At 37.0% G+C, this 23,089-nt stretch overlaps 1 protein-coding gene and 1 long non-coding RNA gene across 2 annotated transcripts; one reads left to right on the plus strand and one right to left on the minus strand.

Moving 5' to 3' along the window:
• Window positions 1-2,630: 2,630 nt before the first annotated feature.
• On the minus strand, window positions 2,631-4,140 carry LOC122146379. Its single transcript, XR_006160943.1, has 3 exons — window positions 3,918-4,140; window positions 3,578-3,709; window positions 2,631-3,002 (listed from the first exon to the last, which is right to left on the minus strand). It is a non-coding gene; the product is annotated as an uncharacterized LOC122146379 (long non-coding RNA).
• A 2,998-nt stretch (window positions 4,141-7,138) lies between these two features.
• LOC109045887 (sorting nexin-30) lies at window positions 7,139-21,451 on the plus strand. Its single transcript, XM_042764652.1, has 9 exons — window positions 7,139-7,397; window positions 10,255-10,443; window positions 11,760-11,870; window positions 12,065-12,223; window positions 15,440-15,629; window positions 17,473-17,672; window positions 18,212-18,298; window positions 19,157-19,309; window positions 20,915-21,451. Exons 1-9 carry the CDS (start codon window positions 7,260-7,262, stop codon window positions 20,984-20,986), a joined length of 1,299 nt encoding a protein of 432 aa, XP_042620586.1. The 5' UTR covers window positions 7,139-7,259; the 3' UTR covers window positions 20,987-21,451.
• Window positions 21,452-23,089: the final 1,638 nt, after the last annotated feature.

The raw sequence follows: 23,089 nt of genomic DNA on the forward strand, positions 1-23,089 counted from the left end.
GAAAACAACGCGATGTCCGTTTTTCACGTCTCCCTTCATTATCTTCTAATGCGACCACGCCCCCGCGCCGAGCGCGCTATTGAGATTCAAATGTTTCATTGAAGCGCGCGGCTTGAATACGCCCACACAACAGAAGACAACGCAGCGAGATTGTTCTTCAAGTTTTTTTTTTATTTTACTGTTTGCTTCGCGATGAGAGAAATAAGACATAATTCACCCCAAAAAGGATGTGATGTGGTTGAGGATTTGAGATTTGGATTTCCTCAGAAAAAAAAGAATGAAGCACTTTATTCAGCAGAGATCATAAACATGAATAAGTCTCTTTTTATTTATTTATATACTTGTACTAGTTTTCACATAACGTGTAAACACAGACTTTTTCCAAACTATAATTCCTGACTAAATGTATAATCAAGTGAAATATTATGAAGTTTCAATAACAATATACACTACCATTCAAAAGCTTGATGTAAAAAAAAATAAATGTACCAATAAATGTAACTGTAACAAATGTAACAAACATTGCTGTTCTTTCAATTTATCCCCCCTAAAAATCCTGAAAAAAAATATTCTCAGCTCTTTTCAGCATTAATAATAATAATAATAATAATGATAATAATAATAACAATAAATGCTTTTTTGTAGAAAATAAGATTGTTAAAAGGATTTCTGAAGGATTGTGTGACTGGAGTAATGATGCAAAAAATTCAGTTTGAAAGTCAGCTTTGATTGTTCCTAATAAACTGTCTAACTGCACTCACAAGTGAATATTAAATTATGTTGTGGGATAATTAAATATATTCTAAAGAAACTACAAACATAAAATTATATACACATTTATTTTGTCCTCACATTCTCTCTTGTAACTCACCCCTCTCAGTCACACAGCTGACTGAATGGCTCATTATGCAGCTCATTATGCAGGCCTTTGTCTTCTCAGGTGTGAATTCATGATAGTTGACGCCTACTCGCATATGACTTTTACCAACAAAAAGTGTCTTAGAAAATTTAAATCAATATTGTTTTCTGTAAGTGAGTAAACAAGATGATTTTCACATCATTTAGAAAATGCCTTATTCAAGTGATTTAACATTTTGAGTTTTTCACGAACCACGCATAACATTTTTTTTCTCAAACACAATCATGTACATACATGCTGCTCACATATTATTATAGCCCAGTTTGTGCTGATTACACTTTAGCCATTTAGATATTTATAAGAAACTGAAAAAAGCACAAATGTCAGGGCATGACAAAACTTCTCCAGGCCCCAAAAATACCCTTAGACTCCAGAGGGTTAACATTGGTATGTCCAGTGTCAATGCAGCGAACCAGGCCGTGAACTCCATGAAACCGCTGTTTACTGTCTTCCAGAATGACTTTGCCAAGACTCAGCTGGTTACAGCGCTAACGACAGACATGCTGTGGGAGGTTAGCTCCTCCAATGACAGCCTAACCACGGGTAAAATCCCACCGTACATTATACCCGTAAGCCTTGTGCTTACTGAACTGGCTTCCGCCATCACCACGCCAGCTGACCCGCTACAAATACACCTGCCCTACTCTCTGGGTAGCGCCATCCTACTGCACGTCAATCCCGAGCAGAGGGAAGTGGATGTGCTCCTGAACCAACCCATCAGTGAGTCAAGCCAAGTCTACAGACTTAAAGACATTGTCAATGTCAGGTTTTGGAAAAGCAACACCCACACAAAGACACACATTCCAGATGTGGTGGCCTACCACGACAGCGACACACAGCTGTACCTGGCCCCAAACCTGCACGTGTACTTTGACCAAAGACATTCATTATCTCTGCCTTAGCAAACCCTTCCTCAGAAACAACGCTGAAGGAATCTGCGGGTTGCAACCCCTGGTCAGCGACACACACTGCCCTGCCGAATCCAAGCCTTGTACACAAGTCACAGAGACGCAAGCAGAGATTGTAGGTGACAGATGGCTCGTCAACACTCCCGTGCGTACAAGTACTCTCACTTACGACCAAAGGTTGTCTATTCCCCATTTCTCTCTCACCTTCTCTCGCTCACACCCTCTCTCTCTCTTTTGTTATCCATTTTTTATTGTATTTGTTTTTACTGTTTGTATTGTTATAAGAATATTTACTCAGTGTGAATCGTAGTTTGATGTATTATTAGTTCAATTATTAAAAGCCAATATATATTCATGATTGCTTCTGTCTAAAATGCTCACATCACAAAGTCAATGAAATGTTTGATCTTAGCTACAAAGCTTATTTGTTACTTTTCAGTAACCTAAATTTTATAAGGACGGGAGAATGGTTTCATGGCCAGAAACTATTTTTCCTGGAATTATAAGTGATAACTTTATTGAAAGTTGATAAGGTAATCTTACGGCCGTTTGCTGGACAAACCACTGTTTGATTTGCATGAATTCCCAGTAAAAGATATCGCGTTAATTGATATGAAGAATGGAATATTGACATATTGAGTAAATTACAGTGCCTTGTAATGAGTTATTGATATATACACAATCAACCTATTTTTCATCTTCAATAATTTTAATGTAACATGAGATATATATTAATCATATTCCTGATTAATTATTAAAATTCCCTATCATTTGAGCTAACGTTAATGTACTACCCAGTGCGGTTACACCATGACCGATGCCCTGTCCGCTTCCCTGACCATGACCGATGTCCTGGCCATGACCGCTTCCCTGTCCGATGCCCTGGCCGCTTCCCTGACCATGACCGATGCCCTGGCCCCTTCCCTGACCATGACCGATGCCCTGGCCCCTTCCCTGACCCTGTCCGATGCCCTGGCCGCTTCCCTGGCCCTGTCCGATGCCCTGGCCGCTTCCCTGGCAACTTGCCTGACCTCTTCCCTGACCACGTGGTTCACTGCATGCAAAGCCACCGGTTGTTGGGCAACATTTCTGTGTGGCAGGACACTGGCCATCATGGAAACAGCTTTCAGCACACAGTGGAATCATCTCTGGTAGGGGACATTGACCCGGCTTCACTGCGTGGACACAGATAGTCAGCTTTAGTCGGTGCATATAGACAGTATGCCACTTTGAGAGCATGAATAGAAAGTTCTACCTACAGAATGAATTATATTCCAAGTATCATTCTTCTACATTTTGTAAAGCCATCCTGTGCTTTAAAACCATCCTAACTTTTATACTTTGGACGAGAGCAAAAGGCAGAGTTTCTGCTTAAAAACTTACATTTAATTCAATGAGTTAGGCCCTGTCCCAAATGAAACACTTCATGTGCACTTGCTGTCTTACAGACTTACAGTGGCCGCCGCATGCGCATGTCTGTTAAGTCCATGAGACCGTAGGGTGTCCCATTTGTCATTTTAGCATTCAGAAGGGTGCTTGCGAGCGCCCCGTTTGCAGCCGTTATGCACCCTCGATCCACACTTCTGCTGAGCCCACACTGAGCTCCTCAGTGGACTTCTACCCGACAGTCAAAGTAGCATTACATCACGAAAGTGCGGACTCAGAGGAAGACAGCGAGGGTTTAGGGTGCCATTTGGGACAGAGCCTTACTCGTTTGTTTTTTTGGGACCCATTATTAACTGAAAGTCACTGAAAACAGGCAGCACACAAACAGGCCCACAGTCAAATCGACAGCATTTGTGTCCTCCAGGGCAGTCTTCATCAGAAGAACATCCTCGACGGGATGGCACAACCGTCAGCCTCTCCAGACAAAAACCATCCACTAGAGGGTTTAAGAGGATCATTAGGGGAGGCCAGGAAGTGTGGTTTCAGCATTTCATAATGGGTCTCAAATGTACATACAAATTTTATATATGTCTGTTCAGAAGGTGTTTTAAAACCTACTACTCATTCCTAAACTGTGTTCATTACTTTCAAAGACCTTTCCGCATTTCTTTAAGCTGCATAACAGAATCAACAGATCTTCTCACCTGTGGTTCATCTTTGAATAGCGTGAGTTATGCTCAAGTATCCAAACAGACACAACAAAACAGCAATCAACGAGAAATACACTCGAGCTGTCATTCTCCCGACCTGCGATCTCACAACGATCTCTGCTGGAAAATGCGCTGAATTGGTGCGTCAGAAGCAGTGGACAGCGAAGCGCACAAAACTCAAACAAATACATGTTGCTGTAATATCAAACTCTGTAAAATGGGGTTTTAAAGATCCAAGGAGATCAGGTCAATTCCAACCCTGATCAAACTCACCTGCCTGTAGTTTTCTAGTAATCTGAAATGCCTTAATTAGCTTGTTCAGGTGTGTTTGATTGGGGTTGGATGAGCTGAATGCTGCTTTCAAGCCATCTCATAATAATTAAGGTAGCCTAATTACGAGAGGAATGTGCATTTCTATGACGACACTATTAACTGCAAAATGAATCTGCAATGGTCAGGTGGTACAGCGATCATGTTGTGATACCAATAGGTGTGTTCGACTTCATGCAGCGCTACGCAGACTGAAGCAGTGTGTGCCGCTTCTTCTCCTTTTAATTAACCAGAACAAAATATACAACTGTAATGTACAAGAGTGTGCAAACCAATTATTCAGTAATCAACAACTGTATATTCATGGAAAATATTACAAGTATTGTTTGATTTTTTTACTGACAATGTTCTCCAAACTGGTACAGTAGTCCTTAAGTCTCCTGAAGAAAATTTGGCTTGGACCCAAATTAATAAAAAGATGTAAAAGAAAAGTAAAGTTATTATTATTACGTTCATTGCAATAATAAATACATATCAAAATTATTTATTTTGAAAGTAATATTTGTTTTCCTTCTAATTACATTTTCCATATCCACCCCCCAAAAATAAAAATCCTTGTTTAGACACAATTACAAAATAGATGGATAATGTAGACTCCTTTTCCATTGAGCAAACAAATCACAGGAACAATCAATGTCCAGATTAAATCTCTCGAACACACTTTTAGCTGCATATACCATGAAACGTTTTCAATATAACCTCTCTTAATTTTTATTTTAAACAGTATATTTCACAAACGCCAAGCTTTATTCCAATTCTAAATACACTGGTCCACAATAAGCTTTTGACCTGTATTGCCTGTTATAACATTCCTTTATTTATTAGTACAGCTTTGTTTAAGAATATCAAAGACTCCTAGTGTGTGTGCTCCAAATGTCCCCACAAGAATAATAGGCCTAATACCAGTAAATTTTGACCTTGTGGGGACATTTTTAGGTTCCCATGAGGAAAAAAGCTATATGTAAATTTAAATATAAATCATACAGAATGAAGTGTTGAAAATCTATAAATAAAGTTTTCTGTGAGGGGTAGGGTCAGAGTAAATGGCAACGGCCATTGTCTCATCTGCGTTCGAGGGGAGGGGCTTACCGACAGGTTAATTCCACACCAGACCGCAAGCTGCAACTCTCGCCGATCGGTCTGCGCTGCTCTGCATGAAGTTGAACACACTGCCGTTCCCAGCATAAGATCCGCAAGATCCGGACCTTGGCATTTATAGGCTTATAATAATAAAAAGAGGTTGTGAAATAACTGCCTCATTACACTAACTGAACACTGATGCCCCAAAGATAATGGACTTTCTCATCTGAGCTGGTCAGCGATCTAACAGTTCTCAATGTCAAATGGCCAATCAAATCCATGAAGGCGGGCATTGCCCGTTTATAGAGGTGTAAAAAGTAGTCCTACTCGAAAATTATACTTAAAAAACAGATACAGTACAGAAAGTAAATATTCCTTTTTTAATTGTACTTATTAAAAAAAGGATGCCATGGTTTTATTAAATATTTTATTGTTTCTGCCTATTTTAAGATGCATCACACTCATTCAGATCCTCTGGTTATTACTCTTTGAGCTCTATTCTATAATCAGCATTTTTTTCTAAATTCTCCACGGTTCCTTCCTCTATTACTGATATTTTCAAATTGAATATAGCAGATTTATAAACACCACTACAATGTTGTAATGCCTAAATTCATCTTTAGCACGTAAACTAATTTTGTTTAGTGATTTTTGAAAAAGAAGATATAACCCAGAACATGAAAGTAGCTTCAACGTCAGCCAGAATGTCTTTAATTCTTTGTTTTTATTATTTTAAAACTAGCCAATATTCACACGCTTTCTATGATTGCAAGTACCATCCGAGTCATAGAAAGATTGTTTAAGACCAAATTTACTGAATTGCACAGAACAGAACAACAAAAGTCTCACAACAGACACAAACAAGAACAATTTATTCACCAAATCACATTGTTCACAAATAAGCACACAAGCAGAATACAGATGAGTCCTCCACACATGCAGTCATGTCTCTGTCTGAAAGGAAATGTTACAGCAACAGCAAACCAGTCATCAGACTCGTTGACTTTCCTCGTTTTTGTTATTTTTGCTGTTTTTTTTTTTTTTTGTATGCATAACTGTATATTTTTAAATATTTTAATTTGAACTAAAGTGTATGCACAATGCTAATGTTTATTCAATAATTAAAAAATAAACATTTCAAAATTCCGATGTTTTGTCCCTAGATGGGGTTGATCTTGTGAACCTTTTAACGAACGTCTGTGGTTTTAACTGATCTCGGGTCAGTTTATTTTGAATGAATTCAATGAATTTGAATACTCATGCGTGTATAATAAAAAAAATAAAATAATATGTATCTCGAACTGTCTGTGTATATATATATATTTATATATTTATATTAGACCAAGTCCTGCCAAATAACACACAAAATAAGCATTATACATATTACAAAAGAACACCAATTTTTCACAACCTTTATTTTTAATGCTATTTGATTATTTGAGGATTACGCTGAATAGATTACACTCTGAATTATCTGTTTATAAATATTTTATGGAAGACAAGCAAGTTTTACACTTTAGCGTTAAAAAGGGTTTGGTATTATTCCACTTGCATTTATGAATATGATGCCCATAGTAATAATAATGTTTAACATCAGTGACATCTGTTTTGATAGATCACCACATAAATCAAACCTGAAATAAATTTAATGAAGGAATGTCATTATTAATATTTATTTAACCAGCTGTAAAGATCCTGCCAGAACTAGGATATGATAGATCACTGAGTATATCCGAAGACTTTTAAGCGAAGAAGCGAGAACTTTTAATTTGAAAAAAGAGGAGATGTTTTTCCGGAAGTGACAAAAGTCAGCTGACTAGTGTAGTTCCGCACCTGCGCGGTGGCTGTCAGCTGACAGATGTTCGCCGTCTCGGTTCGTGCGGCTGTGAATCACAAACACCTGCGCGATCAGAGCCGATCAGCGCGATGAGTGCTGGCACCCCGCGATCGCTGCCCTCGTCCGGCCAGAAACCCATCCAGGACATCTGCCACCCTCTGTCCGCCGAGGAGTGCGCGCTGAGCCGCAGCCCAGATGTGCTGAACCCCTGCAGCGCCGGAGAGAGGGTGAGATGAACCCACGACCGCTGCTAGCCAGGCAGCATTCATGATTCTCCAGCAGCTAACGTTAGGCAGTGCTGACAGTGTGTCGAGATGTCTACACTGTTATACTGGATGAAAAGCAACTAGTGGATTTATCCAGCCACAAACAGTACACAGAGACATTTCGTCCGTTTCGTAATAGGTTTTTAGTATATATCGTGATAATATCTATTGAAAATATGCAATTATACTGTCTTGTTAATAAACACGCATCATGGTATTACCATGTTTTTGGAAATGTACTATGGTACTCTCGCGGTTGTTTGAACATGCACCATGATTGTACCATGTGTGATTTAGTATTTACCGTATGCATGGTGTAATGTCCTCGTACCATGGGGGACATGATCTAGGTAGTTATTTAGTACGATGCTACACATCAGGAAACCATCACATTATTTCTTTTTTGTGTGTGGAATGAATGGAGTGCTTTTTTTTTTTTTTTTTTAGACATTTAGGTTCATGCGATAATTCCTTATTAATGATTAATAGAGAATTCACAACAATTGGCCTGCTTTAGGAAATGGGAACATTTTGTGTTCAATCTAAAAACAAGTAAAATGAAATTATATGTATTTAATATTCCAGTTTTCAACTGTTATCAATACCGACCAGTGTTGCACAAATCAAGGTTTATCAAATGCACGAAAAAAAAAATGCAGCAAAATATTTATGTATGCCCAGAAAATGGAAAAAATAAAAAATAAATAAGTAGTAGTTCACCCAAAAATGAAAATTTTATGAAAATGTGCTCACCCTCAGGTCATCCAAGATGTAGATGAGTTTGTTTATTCATCAGATTTGGAGAAATGTAGCATTACATTACTTGTTCACTAGTGGATGCTCTGCAGTGAATGGGTGCCGTCAGAATGAGAGTCCAAACAGCTGATAAAAACATCACAATAATCCACAAGTAATCCACAGCACTCCAGTCCAGCAGTTAATGTCTTGGATGGCCTGAGGACGAGTACATTTTCAGCAAATTTTCATTTTCGGGGGAACTATTCCTTTAAGACTTAAAGGAGAAGGAAAGTTCGAGTGAAACATGAAGAATAGAAAATTGTATATGGATGGTGCTTAAAACGTTGTGCAGAATTGCTATTAGTAAATTCTAATATTAAAATAGTAAGACCCCAAAGGACTGTTTAGCGGTGTGTGAGTGCAGACTGAACTGACGCGTGTCTTGTCTGTACTCTGTACAATAGAGCTGTGTTGAGCTTGCTGCAGCTGACTGAGATGCTGCTAAATGAAGAGTTTGTTGTGTTTTACTCATGACACAGAAGACTTGTTTTAGAGCCACTGCTCTTTTTGAGCTCGTGAATTTATTGTGGCTTCCAGCTGTTTATTGGATATGTTAATTGCTTGTCAGTGCTGGGAATGCTTGTTGTTTACTTCATATTAAAATGCCTATTTTTTAATAATAATATAATATCTAATTTTATTTCTATATGTACTTTATTATTGTTAGAGATATATTCCTATGACCAATTTCTAGCTAGAAGGTGTTAATCTACTTTAGTGTTTTTTTGTTGTTGTTTTTGTTTTTTGATTGGAAGCTTATATAATCCATATTTAGATGAACCCTGAAATTTGGGCTGTCTGTTAATAAGCAAAAACTCACTTTTGGGTTGTTTTGTGTAAACATCACTGTAAACATCAAAAATGAAATTGTGGGATGCATAGTGCCAGGGAACGTCGTGAGTAATGCTTATTTTGCTGGTGTAAGAATAAATCATTTGTTGTCACGGTTTTGTGGTAATTTCTTAATCTTGGAAACATTTTCCACTGTAATGTGAAATAACAGTAACATTAAAGTGCTAAATCTATTCAAGTACGTCCACATCTGGACTCTAAAAACTCCAATATCTGTTTTACATTTTTTTCCCTAACATTTGAGTTTCTAAACAACTGCTGTATTCCAAAAGAAATAAAACGCCTTATAAAATCACTGTTACACATTCAACATTCCCCTTGACTATAATTTAATCATACGTTAAAAAAACATTTATTAATGTCAAAATATATAAATACATAGTGTAAAGTGAGTTTCTATATGCTTTTTTTTTTTTTTTTGCATAGCTCCACTTTTTATTTATTTATGAATTAATTTCCTTTTTTTTTTTTTACTTTAATCAGATATCATTTTTAATATTTCTTTCTACCAACTTTTAAACCACATGCATAGGATTGCTTAAGAAAATACTGAATTATCGTTCAAGTTTGTAACACAGCCAGAAGTTCACAGATGTGCCTGTGATCCATAGTTGTTGACAACATATGATTGGAGTCTGAAATATGAAATCGCTTGTATTTGCCTGTGTGTGACTCCATACTGTAAGTTGATGAACTCTGGCAAATATATAAAGTTCTGGAGGACATTGAAGAGAGGAGCAAAGCAGAAGCACTACACTTTCAGCCTTGAATGAGTGAATTTTGTAGTTTTCTTCTGGTTTTAGGTCTAATATCACCAGAGCAGAACTGTTTCACTGTTCATCTCTAACTGATGAGCCTCTTTTTGAGTTGTGAGAATCACTGCTTGATAATAAAATCATGTTTGTTCACTATAAAGATAAAGGAGTGGTTTTGAATGTAGGTTTAAGAAGGATTTTGAAAGCAGAAACAAGTCCTATATTGATAAAGATGGTAGGATTGTTGCATGCTTGTTTATCTTGTCTGTCACACAGACTGATCATTCATGGGAGTGTTTTGAGTAAAGAGGCAGGTTTAGCATTTAAGCATGAAAAGTCAAAGGAGAAACACACACTCACACATGTGTAAAAAAAAAAAAAATCTTGAAATGTTTTTTTTCCCCCGCCCCCAGGACCTGATCCTGCCCAATGGGACTCCAGTAGACACATCAAGCCCCGCCTCCTCTTCATCTCTGCTGAACCGACTACAGCTCGATGACGATCTGGACGGAGAAACACGCGATCTGTTTGTGACTGTAGACGACCCCAAGAAACACGTGTCCACTATGGAGACGTATATCACCTACAGAGTCTGCACAAAGGTCAGAGGGCAGAGCTCACAGACGGGCCATTGCTCGACTGCAGCGAGATGCTCTTATTATTTGACCAATTATATTAATAGTTTTCAATACTTTAGTACAAATATGTGAAGGATAGTAAGCCTCTTTAGACTGATTTCATTGGCTGATTGTGGCTAATCTGAATTGTTGATCTCTAAACTATTGGTTTGCTCCAGTTTGACTAACTGTAAATCACCGTGGCTGCTATAGTGACTGATTAGTTATTGATAATTAGATTAGTTTTCCTCTTTGCTTCTGAATGTTGTAGTTTAGCTTCCTTCGTGATCTGTAACATGCTCACTGTGGCAATCTGGGCTCAGAGGTGCTAATTAAAAACAGCCAATCACACAGAGGAGGCAAACCGCACTGACCTGCATCTGAGAGTTACTTCCCATCAGCCCTTTGGAAACTCATTGCTGGGTTTTTTTGTGGATTGCGAAAGAAACAGGGTTGAGGACATAGTTTAAATAGTACAGTGATATATCATGGCTTTTTTGTATTATTTATATATTATTATAGTATTAAGTAGTATTATGAATGTGCTTTTATTGTTATGTTTTTAATTTTTATTTTTATTTCAGATTTAGAAAATGTAGCTCTTCAACTTTTATTTCAAAAATGATTTATTTTAGTTAGGTGCCAAGACAACATTTTTAATTTGTGCTTATTTTTTTTTTTTAAATCTTATATTTAAATGTTATTTTATTTCAGTTTTATTTCAATTTACAAAGAAAAAAAAATTGTTTTTTTTTTTTTTTTTTTTTTTTTTTAGTTTTGGTTTTAGTTAACAACAACTGGTAACCTACAGTTAAAACACAACTTTAGAAAGGAAAAATCATGGACATTCATTGGTCAGAAAGTGTGTGAACCTTTTATAAGACACAAAATACAGTTCAGTCCATATATATCTGGACACTTACACAATTGTGGGTCTGTATGCCACCAGAATATAATTAAAATGAAACAATCAAGAGGATATTGTAGTGCAGACTTTAATTCAAGGGGCTGAATAAAAACATAACATCACATGTCACATGATCCTTCAGAAATCATTCTAATATGCTGATCTGCTGCTCAAGATTATTATTATCAGTGCTGAAAACAGTTGTGCTGCTTCATATTTTTGTGCTTTTGTTTTAAGATTTCTGTGATGAATAGAACGAGATTATTTGAAAGCTTTTGTAACATTATAAATGTCTTTTCTGTCCCTTTTGATCAATGTATCCTTGCTGAATAAAAGTATTAATTGCTTAAAAAAAAGTGTTATTCACCTATTCTTGTTTCTGTGTGACCTACAGACCACCAGAACTGAGTTTGACCTGCCTGAGTACTCGGTAAGGCGACGTTACCAGGACTTTGACTGGCTGAGGAACAAATTAGAGGAAAGCCAACCTACCCACCTTATTCCAGTAGGTAGAGGAAGAGCCCTCACTGCACTGCTCCCAAACCACTAGTTTTAATGCATCTGCCATTTAATGTTGGGGGGATTGTTTTTGACTTGGTCCAGTCACTGACATTACTTCCAAGATTACGCAAAATCTGCTGTTTCAGACCATGCGATGGACTACATTTGTTGTTGTTTCTCCTGTCTGCAATCCTTTAGCCGTTGCCTGAGAAGTTTGTTATGAAGGGAGTGGTGGACCGCTTCTCAGAGGAGTTTGTGGAGACCAGGAGAAAGGCACTAGACAAGTTCCTCAAACGTGTTGCAGACCATCCGGTGCTCTCTTTCAATGAACACTTCAATGCATTTCTCTCAGCAAAGGTCAGTGCTTTAAAGTCAGCATGAAATAAAAAATTCACACTGCATATTATAGACAGAGCTGGGTAGTAACTGATTACATGTAATCTGGATTATGTAATCAGATTACTCAAAATATGAGTATAATACATTTTAAAATTACATGATCACATGCTATTCACACAATGGCAGTAAATTATTCATAATTTATTGTTTCTCCCTAATTCTTTGAAATTTCCCTTTCTGAAAATCCTGCCATGTGTCAACCCATTTAGCTTTGACTATATTCACAATATAAAATGGTCATGTAAATATCATCTAAATAAATTTGCAAACCATGAATTTGAGTGAAAAAAATCACCTCTCAAGCAATTAGACCATGTATGGAACAAATAATTATGCAAGTTGTAATATTTAATTCATTTTATGATGTTGATAAATAGAATTATCTTGTAGTGAATGATTCATTCGTGTTTCACTTTTTAAAAAATGATTTGTAATGTTGAATTAAATATCATAACTAGGTCTTCTGGTGAAACAATACTTCTCTATGGTGACATACTCAGGTCTTATCCAATCATTTAGTCAGCATAAACCCCGCCCCTGCAAGGTCATGTTCATCTGCCTCCACTTTTAAATGCCACGCCCACATCTCAACATCCAATCAACAACTGATTCACAGAACCAAGCCCCACCCTACAGTTTTTCTTTTGATAATTTGTCTTTTTTAGAGAATCCGTTTCACTCAGATGTACAAAACAATACAGTAGAAAAGATCTTCGAATCATAGTGTAAGGGAAACAGGTCAATTTAGCTCAAAGGGAATCATTTAAGATTTTAAAGGGAATTTGAACAGAATCACTGTTTCACGACTGATCACTGAAACGGCCAGCGATTCACTGAACGAGCCGTATAACATCAAATCTGCGCTGGATATTAATATCCAAAGTATAGTGAAAACACTATTAATTAGCACAGTAACAAGATCGGCAGTTTAAGACATTAACTTGTGAGCACAAAACACAAGATACTTCTCTTTTCCCTTCAATACCACGACTTAGGTGCCCTTGAGCAAGGCATCGAACCCCCAACTGCTCCCCGGGCGCCGCAGCATAAAATGGCTGCCCACTGCTCCGGGTGTGTGTTCACAGTGTGTGTGTGTGTTCACTGCTCTGTGTGTGTGCACTTCGGATGGGTTAAATGCAGAGCACTAATTCTGAGTATGGGTCACCATACTTGGCTGAATGTCACGTCACTTTCACTTTCACTTTCTTTTCAATATAAATAAGGCTTTATTAGATAAATCTAAGACATATAAACTAATCTAACACATAAGCACACGCACTCACACATTCACACAAGTTGCAGGAGGATAGAACGTTAGTAAAGAGTGAGTTTAAGAGAATGAAAATGTGAAATCCCAAGTTTACAGCAATACGTGAAATTGCATAGACACGAACAACCATTTAATCACTTAATTAACCCTCGCACTGAGTTCCTCAATGAGGTTAAAAATTATATTAGATAACACCAGTACAGATGTGAGTCTGGAGGTTACTTGCGTTGCCTGTTTAACGGGGTTTCCCTTTTGTTGTCGCTGAAAAGGGGTTTCCCGAAGTTGCTGATTGGCTGGAAGTTCAGTAGTCATTGAAGTGACGTCTTGGGAAGCCCGTGGTTGGGCGTTGACTGAAGATGCAGAGTTGTGGGCTGGTTGTAGTTTCAGACGGGCACGCGAGGTCAGACTCGGAGACACGGCATTACAAAACTTAACTCAGAACACGAAACTCTCAAACGGAAAAGAAAAGAAGTAAAGTTTGATGAGACTAGGTGGTGTTTCTTCTCATCGTGGCTAAGTAGCAGCAGGCGTGCAGGCCGAAGCACGCTGGAACCGCGCTCGAAGAACGCTAAAAGTGATGACAAAGTATGACTAAAAGCTTAAACTACAAGCAAAGCTAAAAGCCGGCATGACTGATAGCAAAAGCTTGACAAAAGCTAAAAGCAAAATTTGATGGTGTCCTGAGTATTTATTAAACTGGCCTTTTGGCCACACCTCAAATGTTGTCTTGACCAATTAGATATTGTCTTTTCTCAGGGTGTTCCGATGTTTGTCCCACCCATTCTTAAATCATATGTTATCTTATCAAGCTCGTGGTCCGAATTTTTCCCGCTCTTGCAGGGTATAATTTGGACATGATTCCTATAACAAGAATATGATACATTTGACAAATAACTGATGGTCAGAAACGTTTCAAGCAAGAATATTCGAACACACACATACGAAACATGAATATGATCCCTTAAGCGATTCAAGAGTTATTTAAAAAGACATACACAATAAGTGATTAGAAACATTAAAATCAAATGTGTCGGTTACATAAATGATATGGAGATGAGCAATGGACTGATATCCATTTAGAAGTCTTTTTTGAGTTCATTTTGGTGCATAAAATCAAAATAATCAATTCTCTGTGCCATTCTGGGGAGTAAGGATATGTCCTGTGGAGACCAGAGGGGTTAACAGGTCTCCTTAGGGAATTTCAGTCTGGTTTTGCTAGGTGGGGGGAAGTCAATCCAACGATCTTGTTTACTCTCACATGGCTTTACATGTGAGGTTCAGACTGTCCATCTCTTCGATTACTTGCCCCAAATTAGACAATCTCTTCTTCGAATTGAAATTGTCAATAATTGTTCTAATGGTGTTAATGTTGAAAGCTGTTCTGTGAAAGAGTTGCTTATCAGACTGTGGTGCTGGGAGTTGATTTACAACATCCTGCCTTTCTGTGGAATTCGGCTCATGTTTCAACCAGGCTCCCGATCGAATCTTTAATTTGTCTGGTTCACGCTACAATAGTGACTTTAATGTTCCTGAAGGGTTAGTTTTGAAGGTTACTAAATACTTTTGCAAGCATATTTCCCTGAGTCCAAACTGACCTTATAAATGAAAATAATTCGTAAACATAACTTTTAAGTGTATAGGAATCATAAATGTGTCATGCTTCAAGTTTCTCAGTGTGTATGTGTTGGATTGCCAGTGCTGGAAACCCTTACTAGCTGTTTATGACCAGATCCAGATGTCTCTTTGAGAGTTTCCTGACAACATCGAGCTTTTGCAATAGGTTGCTAGTAGGCTATATATTCCAACATGGAAAGATTGTTCCAGAAGCTCATTGTTTTCATTGGCTTTGGCAGGGTTTTCTTGGCCTTGAGACAGAATTGATGTACTGTATGCTTGACTTTCAGGACTTGAATAAGCGTCAAGGCCTGGCTCTGCTGACTAAAATGGGGGAATCTGTGAAGTATGTGACGGGCGGTTATAAACTGAGGGCACGGCCGGTGGAGTTTGCCGCCATGGGCGACTATCTGGATGTGTTCACACAGAAACTTGGCACCATTGACAGGATAGCACAGCGAATCATCAAAGAGCAATCAGGTAAAGAATGTCCCACTTGGCCTTTTAAAAAGAAATGACATTAATTCATTATTCCATCCTAAAGGCACTGATATACTGACAGCAAAGCTCTTTATCATTCTTTAGGAAGGGGTAAAAGGTTAAAAAAGACCTTTATGGCAGTTTACTGTTTAGTTAACATCCCAACACTGCCTTTGCTGCTGAGAGGAGTGTTTAGATGAATATGTAAATATGTGCTGTGCAATTTCCTCTCAATTACAAATGAACACACAAAAAAATGAGAGCGGTGAGAAAACAGCAGTTAAGAAAGCATCTGATCATAGCCATGTTGATGTTTGCACAAGCTCTGCAAACGGCGCTCCAGTCAAGTCCAGTCACATTTATTTAAAAAACACTTTATGCAATAGACTTGCTTTAAAGGGGTCCTATTATGCTCTTTTACAAGGTCTTGATTTAGTTTTTGGGGTGTACTAGAACAGGCTCTCACACTAGCGTCTTCGTCATAGAGATAACACTCGTTGTCTTCTCTAGTGCAGCTCAACCAGGTCTCGTCCCATTCGTCGATCTTTGAGATATCACAAATCCCAGAAAATATTTGTTGTAGTCCAAACGTGTCGTTCGTTGTAGCTTTTGAAAAGTGATTTCTGTTAAATAAAATATCTCCTTTTGAAGTAGACTTTGTGCTTTGTAACTTTGCAGATCTTTTTTATGCTCAAACAGCAACATTACAGACTAACTAAAGTTGAAAAAGTGAAAAAGCATAATAGCACCCCTTTAAAACAAGCAGCTTTGCATGATTTAACATTACATTATTAGAATTACACTTCACTTTTTCATCCAAGCAGTTGTCCAGTGTTTGTTTTTTACTTGTGGATGCCTGATCTTGACAGACTGAACAGAAGAAAGCAACCGAAGCCACACGTACACTGTACCTGTTACAAAATCACCCTAAAAAATACAAAAATACCATAATCAGAAAACAATAATCAGCGCAACTGTTTTCAAAAATATTCGGCAGCACAACTGTTTTCAACATTGATAAAAATCAGAAATGTTTCTTGAGCAGCAAATCAGCATATATGAATGATTTTTTTTTTAGTCTCTTATGCTCATCAGGGCTGCATTTATTTGATCATAAAGACAGTAATGTTGTGAAATATTGTTACAATTTAAAATATCTGTTTTCTATTTGAATATATTGTAAACTGTAATTTATTCCTGTGATCAAAGCTGAATTTTCAGCATCATTAATCTAGTCTTCAGTGTCACAAGATCCTTCAGAAATCACTCTTAGATGCTGTTTTATTATCAATGTTGGAAACAGTTGTGCTGCTTAATTGTTTTTGGAGCCTGTAATACATTTTTCAGGATTCTTTGATGAATAAAACATTTAAAAGAACAGCATTTATTTGAAATAGAAATATTTTGTAACTTTATACACTACGTTCAAAAGCTTGGGGTCAGTAAATTATTTTTCTTTCTCTTTTGAAATAAATTAATATTTTTAGTCAGCAAGGATGTGTTAAATTGATAAGTTATAGTAAAGACTTATATTGTTAGAAAAGATTCTTGAAAATAACTTTTTATTACTGTGTTTTCAGTATTTGTAATCAAATAAATGCAGCGTCAGTAAGCATGAGACCTCTTTAAAAACATTAAAAATCATTAAAAATTGATCCCAAACTTTGAGCCTGTAACTGCCTCCATAGGATGTTTCAGATCAGATCTAGGATGCTGCCTTAGAAGGCAGTTGCCTATGTAGGAAGTAGACAGCAGGGTAGCTCAATAGGTTTTTGCAATTTGCAGAAATGTAGAAAACAGTGCTCTTTAAGAAGAGAGTTTAATCATTGTTTCTGTGCGTCAGAGTTCCTGATGGAGTTGAGAGAGTACGGGCCGGTCTACTCCTCCTGGTCGTCTTTTGAGGAGGACCTCCATGATCCTCTGGAGGGGGTGTCGGGGTGCGTGTCGAACTGCTCCAGCGCTCTGGAGGAGCTCACGGAGGACATGAGTGAAGACTTTCTCCCTGTGCTCAGAGAATACGTCCTGTACATCGAGTCCATGAAGGTGTGAGCTTCTTAGTCATTTCTTCCCTTTCCATGTGAATTTTAATTTGATTCAGCATTAATATGGAGCGACCAGCAGAGTTTCCCTCATCCATCTACTGGAAGATAATTCATGTCGTTTGGAAACAGACTGAATGCAGAATCCATCACTTCCCTTCTAGCCTCTGACTATTAGCAAAGGATTGTAATGGCGTGGAGTTATTTCTGACCGCATATTCTCCCAAAACTAAGCCTGTGTTCATTTATCATTTTTCATCATGTTCAACGATCATATTTCTTTTCTCCCACGAGTCACTGCAGGATTATTACAGAGAGACGTCCAGGATTTCTGGGAAGCAACAAGAAGCATTTTAATAGCTTTCATATTTGTGTCATGACTCCAGTGCATAGCATACACTGAACACTTTCATTATCTAGTTTGAGGCAGCAAGCATCATGAAATTTATATTAGTTTTCATTGGCCATAGACAGAAAAAGTGAAATTGTAGAATGTAAACTGTAACGACTGCCTCAGTTCACAAACCTCTTGTCGTTTGTCAGAATGTGCTTAAGAAGAGAGACCAAGTTCAAGCTGAATATGAAACAAAGTTGGAGGCAGTCGTGTTCAGGGAGGACAAAAAGACACTGGTGAGTTACATTTCTTTGCTAACTCTGATTTGCAGGGCTTATAGAGCTGTGTTTATTAAAGAAAAAGCTCATGCACAAATGAAAATTTGCTGAATGTTTACTGTTATCCTCAGTCCATCCAAGTTGTAGATGAGTTTGTTTCTTCATCAGAATTAGAGAAATGTAGCATTGCATCACTGTCTCACCAGTGGATGCTCTGCAGTGAATGGGTGCCGTCAGAATGAGAGTCCAAACAGCTGATAAAAACATTAAAATAATCCGTAAGTAATCCACACCACTCCACTCAATCAGTTAATGTCTGTTGAAGAGAAAAGCTGTTTATCAGAAACAAATACATCAAGATGTTAACTTCTGACCAAAATATGAGTCCATAATCCATAATAACAATTTCTCCAGTGAAAAAGTCCATCCCCCGTTTTCCTCTCTCATCAAAATCCACCCACATATTTGTTCAGAGTGGTTTTGGCTTGTAAACGGTGCTTGATCTGTGCAGATTTCTCTCCTGATTCAGATGAGACGTTTTCACTGGAGAAAGCAGTGTTGTGGATTATGGACTTGTATTTTAGCTAAAAAACAATGGTTTAAAGTTCAACATATTAATGATTTGTTATAAACTGATGGGCTGGAGTGGTGTGGATTACTTGTGGATTATTGTGGTGTTTTTATCATCTGTTTGGACTCATTCTGACGGCACCCATTCACTGCAGAGCATCCACTGGTGAGCAAGTGATCTCTCTGTTCTCGTGAAGAAACAAACTCATCTACATCTTGGCGAGTAATGAAGTATATTCGGTGATGTGAGAAACGTCTCTTCAGTTGAGGGTTAAGTGGTCAGTCTGGATGTCCTCCATCCTGCAGGTGCCCTCTGATGTGGAGAAGTGCCAGGACCGCGTGGAGTGTTTCAACGCTGACCTGAAGGCCGACTGGGACCGCTGGCAGAACAACAAGCGACAGGACTTCAGACAGCTGCTGACCGGCATGGCCGACAAAAACATCCAGTACTACGAGAAGGTCAGAAACTTTTCTGCACCTGGAATAGTGTAAACTGGTTTCTTTATAATGTGCTTAGAGCTGAACATTTGTATCTGTCATTTCGGAGGCAGAGCAAGATATTATATATTGATGCAAGAACAAAATATGACCAGCTACCAAGACAAACGTTTTACTTCAGAATAATGTGGATTGATGAATTGTGTACAGTACGACCAGAAATGTTTTTTAAGAAAGTAAATGGGTTCAGTTTGACTTAATGTTGATTTAAGCATACAGTTGGTGAGGAAAAGAATCACCCTGTAAAATAATCACATTTTGTTGCTTTCAGCCTGAAGTGAAGATGGACACAGTTTTTGTTTTATCCAGCTGTATTTACTCAGTGCAGCTTATAACATCCAAGTGAAAGATTTCTTGAAAGATGAAAGACTCTTTTCTATACCCACTGTAATTTGTATATAGAGCACTTGGAGTGACTGTTGCTCTGAAATTGCTCAGCTGTTGTTTGAAGAACTGCAGGAACACTTAAGTCCTGCTGTTTTATCAAACACTCACACAGCGCTGCTGAGTTCAAAACACCTCTGCCAAACGGGAAGAGCCCAGGAAACCATTAATACTGCAAGAGTCAGAGGAGCTCACTTATTTCCTTATTCACGTCATTGAATATTGATATACAGAAGTTTTTTCAGTATTGATCATGTTGCTTCAGCTGTCAAGACACCCAAAAATCAAAAGAAAGGAAACAAGAAATTAAAATTTTATTATTTTTATTTATTAATTTTTTATTAATAAATTTGCAGTCAGTGTTATTATTAACTAAAACTACTAAAAATCCGATTTGCTAGTTAAAAAAAAAAGCTGAAATAAAATATAAATAATACAATAATTTTGTCTTAGAAATGGTTTACTATTTATAATTATAAAAATTACTTAATTAAAACAAATAAAAGCTAAGCAGATTAAATCGAATTTAAAAACTAAATAGGACACACATAAAAAATTACTCAAAATGAAAATTAAAGCTGAAAATATAAATATATAAGCTAATTCAAAATATTAATAAATATAATGGTATATAAATAATGCAAAATAACTGCAGCATTACAGAAATGCTAAATTTTAATGTTTGAATTGGTAATTAATCTTGTAAAATCTGAGAATGTAAAAAAAAAAGTTTTTCTAAAAAATTATAAGAACAATTTCAAGTATGTATCACAATGTGCATTTTAGCAATAAAAATGTTTTTCTTCATGTTACCATAATGAGAATGTGAATGAGAATTTTATTAATGTTATTTATTAAAGTTAAAACTAATGTTTTAAAGGGGAATGTGTATGAGAATTTATTTAGAGTTACTGTAATTGTAATTAAAAAAATTAAATTATTATTTAATGTATTATTGTAATGTATTTAATTTATGATTAATGTATTATTTTTATTTTATTAAAGTAATGAAAATCCTTGTTTTTTTTATGAAGAAAATAAAGTCTTAATGCAGAATCTAGATGTGTCACTCCTGCAGCATGTCTGATTACGTGTGAAACAGATCATTTAGTGTATGTGTCTAGTCAAAACAGAGCTGTGTGAGATTGGCCTTGACTTCCTGCTGTTGCTTCTGCCCCACAGTGCCTTGCAGCATGGGAGTCCCTCATTCCACTGTTACAGGACAAACAGGACGCAAAAGGAGAAACGAACTGAGCGTGTGTTTCAGCCGTTCTCTCAGCCGAGAGCTCATGATCCTGCGAGCATGCTGTCCTCAGACCTGTGCACCGCCAGCAGAGCTTTCATGGGATGGCCAGGGACGGGACGCTCCTGGAGCGGACGAGCTCCAACAGTTCCATTTTGTAAAGTGTCTTTATTTGTTAAAGCCCATCAAATGCTTGTATTTTGATGCCGATCCGTCCAAGGGAACAGAGACATCAGTGTTTTTGTTTTTTGGTTCACTTTCAAGGTTTGCCAACATTCCTCTTGCCAAAGATGTGGAACTGAAGTTTGATATCTCCTTTGCTTTTTTTTCAGCATTTCCAGATTTCTTGGCCTCTGGCATCACAAAAGCCTTGCCTGGATCTGCACTCCCTCGTAATTCTCTAAACTAAGCTGTTGCGTTGAAATGATGGATGTTTTCCCAGCCATACTTGACCTCATTAAATATTTATGACAAAATATGTGTCATAATGATTTGTACTTGTCTTAATGGGGCAGTGTATGTGTTTGGGATATCTAGTCGAGTGGTCTAATGTGAGGTCGCTTCCTGTGAAACTCTGGGAGAATAATGGAGAGCGGTTTATCTCCAATAATATACACACATTCTGAAATTCAGAGCTTTTAGTAAATGCATTCTGGTCAATGTTTTTGGCAGCTGTTGCATCATTCTGTGGTTATGCAGTACAGGATAGTAATGTGTTACTTTTCAAAAGTTTGGGGTCAGTAAGTTTATTTTTAAATGATTTTGACAGAACTCTCTTCTCACTAAGGCTGCATTTATTTGATACAAAAATGGCCAATGTGAAATGTTATTACAATTTAAAATAACAATTTCTATTGTAATATCTGTTAAAATGTAATTTATTCCTGTGGTTAAAGTGAATTTTGAGTCTTCAGTGTCACATGATTCTTCAGAAATCATTCTAATATGCTGATTTGCTGCTCAAGAAACATTTCTGATTGAAAAGGGTTTATTCTTTTTGGAAACTAGTTCATGTTATTTTTCAGGATTCTTTGATGAATAAAACGTTTGAAAAAAATGTCTTAGTATCTGTTTGTGTGTTTACTGAATAAAAGTATTTGCTTATAAAAAAAGTGACTGACCCCAACTTTTGCACAGTAATGTTTTATAGATGCCAAACCAACCAAAATCTTTCTTTTCAGCATTCCTGATGCTAAATGTTCCTGAATGTGTTTTTGGGTGATTCTCACTAAAACAGTAGAAATGCCTGGGCTTTGTTTCTGACACTAATCAAAACCATACTTTTCATAAAGAAAATGAGGCCTATTTTAGGACTATTAAAGGGATAGTTCACACAGAAATGTAAAATAATAGAATTTTAATTAATTTTTTTGTTTATTATTATTGCTGTTGTTGTTTACTCTATGACTTAATTTATATGTGTATTTTTGTATGTATATTATGTATATATAATTTTTATGTACATTTTATTATAGAAAATTGTTATTTGTACAAATTACATTATATTTCAACACTTTTTGTTTTTCAGTAATATGTTGCATGAGGAAATTGTTTAATTGCTTTATCACAGAAATCAAAGATGGTCCTGAAAATTAGGCTTCGTTTTCTGTTTCTCCCCCTAATTAATCACCTAACAAAAGGTGAATGAAAACAAATCAATTTACTGTTATACACACACACACACACACACACACACACATTTGTATATATTTATTAAATATTTTTAAGTGAGTTCTCCATCAATGTAGCAATGTTTAATCAGATCTGGCCCTCTAGTGTTTGAGCACAGCTGCAGCACACAGATTGGAAACACGCTTTTCTGTCATCAGTATCTCCTCATTGCCTTTTGAACTTTTATTTCATCTTCATCCTCTCAGACTTCCTTACAGATGTTCTGTCTGGCAGCATAGGCTGTTTCCTATGTCCATGTTTGCCATTTTTAATTTTGTCTTCATAAAATTTACTGAAGATACATGGCTTGAAGTTTAACCCATCAAATCCAGTGTCTTTTGATTTTTAAGTTGATTTGATTTTCAATTAAATACATTTTGTTTTACATTACATCGGCAGCTATATGATTTTTGTTGCTATATTGCATGTTGTACATTATGAAA

The sequence above is a fragment of the Cyprinus carpio genome, chromosome A10 (assembly GCF_018340385.1).
Source record: "Cyprinus carpio isolate SPL01 chromosome A10, ASM1834038v1, whole genome shotgun sequence".
In the NCBI taxonomy this organism is placed as follows: domain Eukaryota; kingdom Metazoa; phylum Chordata; class Actinopteri; order Cypriniformes; family Cyprinidae; genus Cyprinus; species Cyprinus carpio.